The 12,173-nt window shown below is 40.1% G+C and overlaps 1 protein-coding gene across 2 annotated transcripts in view; it reads left to right on the forward strand.

The window, feature by feature from the left end:
• POLA1 (DNA polymerase alpha 1, catalytic subunit) overlaps positions 1-12,173 on the forward strand; it is a 293,771-nt gene that overhangs the window by 120,898 nt on the left and 160,700 nt on the right. For both annotated transcript variants that reach the window (XM_011234119.3, XM_034648774.1), the window contains exons 31-32: positions 1,995-2,126; positions 7,202-7,376. In XM_011234119.3, coding sequence (XP_011232421.1) covers positions 1,995-2,126; positions 7,202-7,376 — 307 coding nt within the window. The remainder of the gene's footprint in view (positions 1-1,994; positions 2,127-7,201; positions 7,377-12,173) is intronic.

A 12,173-nucleotide genomic window follows, 5' to 3' on the forward strand; every position in this document is an offset into this window, starting at 1 on the left:
CTCATGCGTGGCATTTTAATGCTTTGGTCATTTGTGAGATGATAATTTCCTGGGTTTTACAGATCTTCCAAATATTGATGCATTTCATTGTACATTATCAAAAATTGCATTTTAAAATATTCCTACCTTATATCATCAAAAAAGTCTTTATTGAAAAGCTGTCAGGCTCACACACATGCAAATAAGTTTTCCAAAATTCTAATTTGTGCTTGAAAGGTTGAATTTTATCATGGGCAAGATGTACTACCAGTTGTTACTCTTGAAGTTGCAGGCTCACCGTGTTCTTCTTTGAGAAATTGTCTGCCAGAGACCCACATTTGAATAGCAGTAGTTGGCCTGTCATGCTTGCAAGGAAGAATTATGTTATATGAACAAGGCAGCTAGTTTAGCTTGCAACTCAGAACAGTCGCACAAGTGCTTTTCCTCAAGCAGCCTTCACTCTTCAGTATACAGTAGAGATGCCTTGTGTGTACTTATTTTGTTACACAAAATACTAGCCTTCTGTTCAAGGTCAGAAGCTTAAAAAACTAATAACGTTTTCTCTTCCATGAAGGGCATTCTTTAGTGAAACTGGCTTCTGTGTGTGTGTGTGTGTGTGTGTGTGTGTGTGTGTGTGTGTGTGTGTGTCTGACTGAGTGTGTGGTGGTTAAGAATACAAGTGGTAGCACAGTTCAGTGTGGCTGCCCTGATTTGTGTTTATGAGGCGTAAGAACCTTTACCTACCATTGCTTCTGCATCACCAGTGCAAGCAGTATTGTTAGGAAAATAATTTTGACCTAATACCCTGAAAGGGTATCCGGAACCCCTAGGAATCTGCAAGACCATGTTGAGATGATCTGGTCATGCAGCACCCTGTCCCCTGCCCTTCCTTTTGTCTTTTGAAAACCGCCACTGAACTAGATATCTCCCTCCTACGCTTTGTGCATACTGAGTTCCAGGCTGATGGACTGTATTTTGTGTTACCTCTTGCTTTTAACTTTTGCTTTTATCTGCCCAGAATGTTCTTGCTCCTGTCACCTTTTCTTAAAATCCTCTTTTTCTTCACATGCCAGCTCAAGTTTTTTTCTCCTGTGATTTCTGCTCCCAGATGGAAGTGATCTTTGCTTCTCTAAACTCTCTCCCTAACACTGTTCACATCTCCCTTATGGCACATGTGGCTTATTTTATTTTATTTTATTTTATTTTATTTTATTTTATTTTATTTTATTTTATTTTACATGTGGCTTATTTTAGAGTTTTTATTTGCAGAATGAGGAATCATCTATTGATAGCAGATGACTTAGGACCAGTGACTGTCTTATTCCTCTCACAGTACTTTACAGTGCTTGAACTTAGTGAATTATTGCAGAGTGAGCGGAATAATTCTGCAAACATTTGGTTGCTACTCTATGCCAAGAATTGTTCTGAGCGCTGAACGCAGCTGCAAGCAAGGCTGACAGGTTCCTGCTCTCATGGGGCTTACTTTCTCTTAGAAACTCGTTCTTTCTGCCTTTGTAGAGCTTAAATTGAAAGTGTGAATAAATCCACCGATTTCTGGTACCTTTGAGGTTTATTTAGGCTAGAAGAGCCTTTGAGAAATAGATCATTAAGTCAGAGTAGCTGATCTCCATCAGTCCTTACTAACCACTTAATTCAGTGAGGGAATTGCAGACATTCAGAGAAACTCTAAAGGCTTGATAGAAAACTGAATTTATAGTCTTAATTTTTTTATATGTAAGTACTACATGCCATGGCCCATAAACTTCTATTTCTTTTTTGCCAGAGTTGCATCTGGTTATATTAGTTAGTTGTAATATATTAGTTATATTATGAGGGAGGGAGGAGCCTTGAGGATGGAATCGCTAAAGACTGTGGCACTGTTTTCTGCATATAGCTTCTGTCCTTTTTATGTTTATGTGGCAGATAGGATTCTAGAAAAGGTGTGTTTAGTGTATATCTGTGTGAGAAAGGTTTTATTTTAAAGTTTGGGGCTTTTCTCTCCTTTTCTCTTTCAGGCATTGACAAAGGATCCCCAGGATTACCCTGATAAGAAAAGCCTACCTCATGTACATGTTGCCCTCTGGATGAATTCTCAAGGAGGCAGAAAGGTGAAAGCTGGAGATACTGTGTCATATGTCATCTGTCAGGTAAAAGTATAGCAATTAATAAGACTCCTGGATCCCATAACCCAAAGTAAAACTCATATCACCACAGTGTCTTATTTAATGGTCTTCCAAATAATTGATGCTGTAAAGAGATGGGTTAGTCTGGTTGGTTTTATAACATTTGAAGCATTAGTCAGAGGTATGGTGTATTTTATTAAAATTTTCACAACACTTAAGACCCACTGTCCTGGTTCACTGAAATTGTTTTGGTCTGACAGATGCGCAACAGTAGGTGCTGTTTCAACCCTAAATTAACTTCAGTGAAAATGTATGTAAGTTTGGTCATATGTCCAGCAGTAGTCCATTATCATTCCTTTTGCCACAGATTCCATTATGAATACTTAGAATAAGAGAGTAAATACATTTTTTCCCTAGCTTATGTTCAAAGAGCTACTTGAAAAATATATGAAGTGCTTGATAATAGGGAGAAAGGTGTGAGACCCCAAAAATATACCTTAGGAAGAAAGCGCAGATGATCTCACCAGTTTGTTTGTTTGTTGTGTTTTGAGCGGAGGGGTCCTAGAACCCACCTCCTTGCCTTCTCCCTCTTCCATGTGGCACCTCGGAGGAACCTCTACCCTTTCTGGAACACAGGTTTAAAACACTAACCAGTTTCTTTGGAGAGTAGCATGCCTCTGATAGGGATGAGGAGAGAGGGTAGGACACAAGAGCAGTTTTTTTTCTTTGAAAGCATTTAACTCCAGTTGGAACAAAGGAGAAATCTCATCTCTTCCTTTTGGGGGAAAAAAAAAAGTCACAGCCTTTATCCAAATTCTTTAAAATTACTATTGCGTGGTATACTTACCAAAAGGTATAGTTCATCTGTGTTATAAGACTTTCTTTTTAATTAGTTAATTATTGCATTTTGTTATTACAGTAAAAAAAATTAGATAAGCCTTAAATTTCATTGCATTATGATCGATCTTTGTCAAACTACAGTGAGTGTGTTTTTAAATCATAGAGTCTTTTCAGAATTTAAAAATTATCTGCTAATATCTGCTCGGTACTGTGGATGATGTACATAACAAATGATTTAAGTACATGGACAGGAATCAGCACTTGACTCTGTCTCCCTCCTAGGGTTACCCTTGATTAAGAACTGTTACAGAAAGCCAATTCCTGCAGGAAAATATTTCCATAAATGTCTGACTTGCTCAAGCCCTTAATGTGCTTTGCATATTGCCTCTGACAAGTCTCATCTCAAAAAAACAATTTTCATATTATGCAAATAAAGATTTTGGTAAATAGGCTAGTTTTTTTTTTCACTTATGACTTCACATACATGGAAAAGCTTTTAGATTATTAATGACAGGAGCAGATGGCAACATAGCTTTCAAAAATTTTATACGTTCCATGAAATAACATCTAATAATGAAATCCAGTCACAATTATGTTTTGGCTAAATCTGAAATGGAGATGTATGGTAGTATGATCAATAGATTAAAAGTCAAGGTTATGTTCCTTGATGTCTAGATATTGGGTCTTATGATTTCTTTTTCCCAGGTCTTATCGAGCTGATGCTGATATAGTACGGTAAATCCAATTTGATATATTTTCAGCGTTTTCCCCATCGACTGGTGCTGCGCCTTAACTTACTTGCTTATTAAAACTACAGTTCATGTTTCTTTTTGTTTATGTTTCTCATTGTATCCCAAGAAAAGCTGTAGGACTTTAATTTGCCTCTGTCCCCTAGTAGTGGGTCAGGCCCACTTTGAGCATGTTTGTGAATCAAAGCTCCCTAACTCTTTTGCTTTTAAGCACTCAAATTATTCTGTTTCTTAACACAACCATATTTTTAGAATATCTTTTTGAAAATGTATGATGATACACTTTGAAGAGAACTATACTGCTCTAAGCAAAGGTGCGCTCCACGAATAGTCTGTTTCCCAGACAGGTTCCGTTTTGTTTGAAATTTATATTTAGAGGTGTAGTAGTCTACTGATAATTTATTCTGACTATAAATGCAGATGAGTTCAGAGAGTAATGTTTTTGGTGTCGGATTTATATTGTAGTCCATCAACTTGTAAAACCTACATGAATTACTTGCTGAGATCTTAACTCAGCTTCCACTTGTAAGTTGTTTTAAACCTCAATTATCTAACTTCCATTAGACGTAATTTCTGTAAGGCATGCCTTTAACATAATTGTTTTAAGGGGTCCACTTGTCACCCATTTAAATAACTTTTTTCCGTTAGTTTCCTACTAAAGATGACGACATAGTTTTGAATGAATTGACTGCACCTGGTTGTCTCTGTGAAGTATGTACTTTGTGAAGTTCACGAATTACTACATAGGCACTTCAAGGAAGACCAACATTGCTTCTTAATCTGGTTTTAAAGGTGTACGCCACACGTTATTGCATATACCATGGGATCTTGCTAGGTTTGAGAATTAGGTCTGTGAGGGATGTATTTTTTTTTAAGATTTTATTTATTTATTTGACAGAGAGAGACAGCCATCGAGAGAGGGAACACAAGCAGGGGGAGTGGGAGAGGAAGAAGCGGGCTTGGAGCGGAGGAGCCTGATGTGGGGCTTAGTCCCAGAGCACCGGGATCACGCCCTGAGCCGAAGGCAGATGCTTAATGACTGCGCCACCCAGGCGCCCCTGTGAGGGATATATCTTATGTCACGGCCTGAATGTTTGTTTTTTTAAAGATTTTATTTATTATTTATTTGACCGAGAGACAGAGAGAGAGGGAACACAAGCAGAGGGAGTGGGAGAGGGAGAAGCAGGCTCCCTGCAGAGCAGGGAGCCTGACGGGGGGCTTGATCCCAGGACGCTGGGATCATGACCTAAGCCAAAGGCAGACACTTAACAACTGAATTACACCCAGGCACCCCCATGGCCTGAATGTTTTTCCAACACAACACAACACAGCAAAACCTGTCTTACAAATTCTTTTTTAATTTAGTCATGTTTGGGCTCAGATTTTTTAAATACAATAAGAAATATGTTTGGGTCAGTGTTGAGACGGGTACTTTGTATGGTTATTTAAAGTAAAAATTTTCTGAACTGAGGACATGCTTAGAAATTTTCAACTGCTTTTTTAAAAACTTACTGTGAGAACATCTTCTAATGATATATTGGAGAGTAACTCACATGCCTTTAAAAAAAATTTGCCCGTAGAAATTTGGGTTTTTTTTTTTTTAAGTTTTTATTTATTTGAGAGAGAGTGAGCAAGCAAGCATGAGTTGGAGGGAGGGGCAGAGGGAGAGAGAAGAGGACTCCCCGCTGAGCAGGGAGCCTGATGGGGGACTCGATCCCAGGACCCAGAGATCATGACTTGAGCCAAAAGCAGACGCTTAACCAGGTGAGCCACTCAGGCGCCCCTGTATAAATTTGATTTTTATTAACCATTAAAAAGTAGTAAACTTAACATTGCTATATAATCTTTATTTTTTTAGAGGGGGGTCAGAGAGATAGTCTCAAGCAGGCTGTACACCGAGCGTGGAGCCCAATGCAGGGCTTTTTCTCCTGACCCTGAGATGATGACCTGAGTTGAAATCAAGATTCCAGTGGTCAACTGACTGAGCCACCCAGGCGCCCCTCAGTATTGCTATAATATTAAGGACAGACCAGTTTAAAAAAAAAATACAATTCTGTAAATTGATCAGATTTCAGGTGTTAGTTGATGAAGTCATTGCCTAGGGATTTTTTACCCTCTTTTTGTCGTTGGCTGTCATCTTATTCTCATCTAATAATTTAGACTTCGCAAAGAGCAACAATTAAAGTTGATGAATTCTGCCTAAGTTCTTTTACCATGTTGTGAACTCTGGAAAAAAAAGTATTTGGCAAGTCTTTTTTTTAATCTACATTAAATATTTATTTTATTATGTTCAGTTAGCCACTGTATAGTACATCATTAGTTTTTGTTGTAGTGTTCAGTGATTCATTAGTTACATATAACACGTGGCAAGTCTTTTAATCCAAGGTTTGCTTTCTAAGTATTTCATTTTATCCTAGACTAAGTAAGGCCTAGTTGATAAACATCCCAGTTTGTTTCCATCAAGAGCCTTGCCAGAGAAAGAGGCCTCTGCCTCCAGTCTGAAGACAGTGGTGTGCAAGTAGCCTCTGCTTTGGGCTGGACGCTGAGCTGAAAAGGGGCTAATTGTAGCAGGAATGAAAGAATAGGATTCATGTTATCCGTTTTGCAGAGCAGCTTAGTACTGTGAATAGTTAAAATTGATTAGTCTGAATATTAAATTCTGTTGTTGTAGAAAAGAGGAGGAGTGGAGTGAGTTGTCAGGTGTTGGTCCAGTAGTGTGATGACTTCTTTTGATTCACAGGTGATGGTGACCTCACCCACAGGGCTGTATATGGACCAATTACATAGAATTATACAACTTTTATTTTTATTAAGAGGAAGCCTTTGAAAAGATACTAACTCATCTTTCTTTCCTTGAGGAGAGCCATGTAAACAGTGCAAAATGGCATGCCCTTCATTCCAGTGGCCAAATATTTGGCTTCTAGAGCGTTGCCACTCCACCAAGATAGCTCATTAATTTTACTCCTATTATATCTTGTATATAAGTTACTATGTGGGTTCATACCCTTTTCTTTTCCCCTTGCTCATTTGCTTCTCGATACATAAAGCTCTCATAGAAAATATCACCCTGGGGGCTTAATGATGAGATTATGACAAGAATTCTTCCATGAAGGGATTGTGTTAACATAATAAAAGGACCACACATGTTTTTTCTCATCACTCCTAAAAGGCCTTTCTGACTAGACTAATAGTTAGCAAGTCTTCTCAGTGTGGTTCTGTGATATGGCAGGTGGAATTATTTAATCTAGTCATGCCGTCTTGTTGGTTTCATGTTTCAACAAAAAATAGAACACAACACATGCTGGATTTACATTCTTGGGCAGTGGGTGACATGTTTTCCTTGATCTTCCTACTCTTAGATAAAAGTGAAATGCTCACCAATAGGTCACAAGGACTTCTTGGTGTTTGAAATTGAATATATAAAATTTGAATTATTGTCCATCTTTTTGGCCAAGCATGTATGTGTGATTGAATTTCCTACAACTTTACCTGTACCATGTCCTTTTGTAGGATGGGTCAAACCTCACTGCGAGTCAGCGGGCCTATGCACCTGAGCAGCTACAGAAACAGGACAATTTAACCATTGACACCCAGTACTACCTGGCTCAGCAGATCCACCCAGTTGTGGCTCGGATCTGTGAGCCAATAGATGGAATTGATGCTGTCCTCATTGCAACATGGTTAGGTAAGTGTCCCCAGCTCACATAGCCTCTTACCCGGCTCTACCAGCACCCACAGTCCTCCCTCACCTGTTGTGATCCTTGTTTATAGGTATGGTGTGTGTTGAGCATTTGTTTATAGTTGGGCATTTGTTTATAGTTGGGCATTTATTTTTGTGATTGATTGGTTACTATCTCCCTTTGTAGACTATGGACCCCATGTGCTTGCTACCTCTATAGCCACATGCCTGCTCCATAGTAGGCACTCAATCAATAAATGCCGAGGGAAGAGAGGGAAGGCAGGAGAGGGAATGAAGGGATTTTAGGCACAGTTACAGTATCTGAGCTTACACTGTTGTAGCTTTCATTGGTGAACTTCCAGTAATAAGGAGATTGATGGTGTTGTGATGTCTCTAAATGTATTTTTCTATAAAGTGAGAATACACAGCTTTTTTAACAATTAAAAGTTTTAATTTCCAGTATTCATTTCCCTATGAGTATCCTACTGTCAATTTATTTTAAATTCTTTGAAAACTAGGCATGTTGTTACCTTCCAGGAATTAGCTGATTCCTAATTTCTCATCATCCCAAGAGGTGCTGATCAACCCTGAAACCTCAGCATTTTTTGACTTTTTGCTGTCGCACCAGATTGTTGTCTCATGCTTAGAAATGTATTTTTTTAAACATTTTATTTATTTATTCGACAGAGATAGAGACAGCCAGCGCGATAGGGAACACAAGCAGGGGGAATGGGAGAGGAAGAAGCAGGATCATAGCGGAGGAGCCTGATGTGGGGCTCGATCCCATAACGCCGGGATCACGCCCTGAGCCGAAGGCAGACGCTTAACCGCTGTGCCACCCAGGCGCCCCTAGAAATGTATTTCATTACTTGCTCTGATTTCATTTCTAGATGACCAGCATGTAAAGAGTTAGATTGATTTAAGATGTCTACTCTATCCCATTGTATGCAACAATGAATATTTTTAGAATACTGCCTAATAAAGTCTTTAGATGGTGCCTCACTATCTATAAGTAAAGTCCAGATGGCACTGACATCTCACATAGTCTTTTACTCCGGTAGTGGTAGACTCTAACTTTGGAGCTCCTAGCCTTCTTTCTTAATTGGTATACTTAGGGATCCCCTACATAAGGCATTGCTCATTCTGTCCGTGCTTCATGGAAAATTCTCCCCCTCTTCTCATTAAAGTGTCTGGCTTAAGACATGGGCTTTGACTTCATAGGGACTTAGACTTACATGTTGGTTCTGCTATCTACAAGCTCTGTGGCTTTTGCAAGCCTCTAACCTTGATCTAAGCTTTGGTTTCTGGAATCATAAACTGCTGTTGCTCTGAGGGAGCAATAGATGATACATGTGTGATGCTCTGCACAGGCCTGGAGCAGAGGGAGTACTCAGTGTGTGCTGTTAGCAGCCACATCCCACTCTCTTGCCAGGCTTCTGCATACACGTGTCCATACTCCTCCAGTCCATAAGATTTGTACATAGTTTTGTCAAGAAGAATGAAACCTTGCCATTTGCAACAACATGGATGGAGCTAGAGTGTATTGTGTTAAGCAAAATAAGTCAGAGAAAGACAAATACCATATGATTCTACTCATATGTGGAATTTAAGAAACAAAGCAGATGAACATATGGGAAGGGGAGGAACAAAAAGAGAGGGAAGAAAACCATAAGAGACTCGTAGTGATAGAGAACTGAGCGTTAATGGAGGGAGGGATGTGGGGGCTGGCCTAAATGGGCAATGGGTATTAAGGAGGGCACTTGTGATGAGCGCTGGGTGCTGTTTGTGATGAATCACTGAATTCTACTCTTGAAACCAATATTACACTATATGTTAATTAACTAAAATTTGAATAGCATTTCAAAAGAAAAAAAAGATTTGTACATAGTTAGTGCCCACTATGCGTGTGTGGACTGTGATTGGACAGATGAATGAGTAAGTCACATGTTTGTCATCCTGCCCTGGTGAGTATTTTTCTGAACTCCTGCCTGCCAGCCCTGACTCTTCTACCCTGCACCATTGTCTGCTCTGGAAGTGGAAACTCATTTTTGACATTTGCCTAAGCAAAACATAATGAGGAAGATAAAATCTGCTACCCAGATCGCCATACAATGTGTTCTCATAGTTGAGTTGTATTTGATGATGTTTATACATCCTCAGCTGGGAGGAGGGGAGTGTAAGTACTCAGTAGTTTTTAGCTTCCTTCTTTTTTCTCACCCCTTGGGTGCTTACTCTGGCAGATACTGTAATAAGTACTTTGCATATGTTATCTAATTTAATCTTCGCACCAACCTCATAAGGGTCTGTTGTATTCGCTCCATTTTACAAGGAAGGAAGCCAAGGCTTAGAGAGGTAACTAACTTGGTCTTGTTGCATAGCTCTTAAGTGGCTGGCTGTGGTCAGATGGGGACCCAGCTCTCTGTGACTCCACATCGTGTGCTCCTCACCACTGTGCTGCACACTCTGCTGCCTTGTTCTTAGCTCAGAGAGCTGTATCAGAGGTCCCTAAGCAGATGTGGATGTGAAGTCACAGGAGCTTCATTTTCTTAATGCTCCCTCTTCTCCGCACTGCACCCCCCTGGACCAGTGGCTGCCACCTCCCCCCCCCCCAACATAAGCACCAAAAACCCCTGAGTGGAACCATTTCTTTAAAGAGTAGATCTCCCAGTTTTTCTGTTTGTATCACCAAGAACCTGGCCTGGAGGCTAAGTGCTACCCTTTACTTCATTGGTTTTAAATTTCCTGGTGGCCCAGCGCTGAGCAGAGGTAGAGGGAACAAGTGCTACCTCATGAGGGACATGAAAGAGATAAGAGCAGACAGAGCCTTGTATTTCAGCTGAAGAGTGCTTGAGTGAAGGGTGGTGGAGCCTGCCCAGGGGTAGCCTGATGCCTGCTCAGGTATCTCAACACTGGTCCCAGAGGGGACCACACTGATTCTGTTGGTTCTGGGGTCATATTTAAGATAACTAAATTAAACAGTGGGCAGATTTTGGCTTGCTTAAACACAAACTTCATCCTAATTGCAGCTGCCTTATGAATCCAGTTTTCACAAATGATTTTCAAAGCTGGTAGCCTCATGAGGCCCATCTTCAGAGCGTTCATGTTATTACTGACCAGTTCAGTCCACAGTGGGAGCCTTCCATGCTTGTGCACAGTCCCGCCCAGTCCCCGTCTATCCCCCCCACCCCTCCCCCGGCCCCGACCTGCAAGCTCTTGGTGCCAGGTAGCCAGTCAGAGCTCCAGGAAGGATCTGCATCCTCAGCGCTCAAGGAGTTGCGGCTATACCCCTTTCTGTCTTTTTCTGATTTTTGTCTTTTGCCACTTGACATCAGTTCTTACACTGAGGACCTGTGAAGTTGTCTTCACTGTGCCGTTTCCCTCCTCCCCTGCTTGTCCTCTTTTCCCGCTACACCTCCTACCATCACCAGTGGTGATGGCATCACCTGCATTAGTGAGAAATCCTGTAGTCCTTTCTCTCTCCCTCTTTTTCCCTTAGGAGGTCCACATTAGTGAATTGCTGGACAGCAAATGCCAGCTACCATGAAGATTTGTAGAAAGCATGGAAGGTCTCCAGGCAGCTCTGTGCAGGCATTTGCTCCCTGCCCTGTGCGGGAGCCACACTGTGATCAGCATCCTTTATTCCTCCACCCTGAGTGAAAAACCAGGGTGGCTGTACTTCACTAGAGGATTTGAGGCCCCTGTTACCAGTTCTCACTTAGCCTGTGGTTTTAGAGAGGAGGAGGGAAAAGGTTGGAAAGTGGTGGGAAAGTAAGGAGCATGTTAGGGGGTGCATGGTTTCTAAGAGGTGCAAGCTTTAGGCATAAAATTACTGTAATTTGTTTTTAAAATTCTAAATCTGTTTTCTTTATATTAAAAAAATTGCAGTTAGTGAACTGACACTGTTAAATAAGTTGAAGTGTACAAATGTATACATAAAATATAAGCCCTCCAACTGCCTAATCACAGACATAAAATTATTCTCTTGCTTTTAATGTAGTTTTTATCTTTGACTAATGAAATGTATTACAGTGTTGAAACTTCAGTGAAGTTTGATACTTTGTCCTTTTCGTTAGTACAAAGAAATCAGGAATAATGGCATAATTTCATTTAGGAAAATTATTAAGTTCATGATTTTTTTATTTTTAAGACTCTTTTGTGGAGAGCAAGTGTATTTTTCAACTACCTTTTTCTTTTTCTGTTGCTTTTATACTGCTTTCCTTGAAATGAAAGGCAAGCATCAAGTGTTGGTTTTATCCTGTGGCTTCACTTTGGAAATTCTCTGACTATTTTTCTCCCTGTCAACACACCTCCTAAAGTCTGTCTGGTGGCATGTTGCATGGCCAGGTGTTCTGTATGGGAAGGCCATTTTAGTGAAAAGGAGAGAGGATGGTCTATTAAATGAGTGAATGAATAAGTGTGTTGAATTGAAAGAAAGTAATTTGTTCTCTTTAATAACTAATGGTCCTCATTATCCCACAGTAAAATGTGTATCATTTTTCTGAAACCCATGTAAGATTATTGCTATTGGGCTTAAATAAAGCAAAATTTTACTCTTTTCCATCTGTGAATAGAAAAAAAAATATAGTATTACTCTTCTTACACAATAGCCCAATGGGAAACATGGCCACTAAAACTTGGAACTCTTAGCTTTTGTTCTCTTAGGTTTTTTCCTCCTCTCTTGTTCTAATGAAAGCTCTTTATCGTCTGTGGAGGAAATATTCACAGTATGCTTCAGCATCCAAATAATCTTCTGTACCTGGCAAAACAGGCCAGTGATAGGAATAGTCTAAAGTTCATCCTTGA

The sequence above is a fragment of the Ailuropoda melanoleuca genome, chromosome X, assembly GCF_002007445.2.
Source record: "Ailuropoda melanoleuca isolate Jingjing chromosome X, ASM200744v2, whole genome shotgun sequence".
NCBI classification, from domain to species: Eukaryota; Metazoa; Chordata; class Mammalia; order Carnivora; family Ursidae; genus Ailuropoda; species Ailuropoda melanoleuca.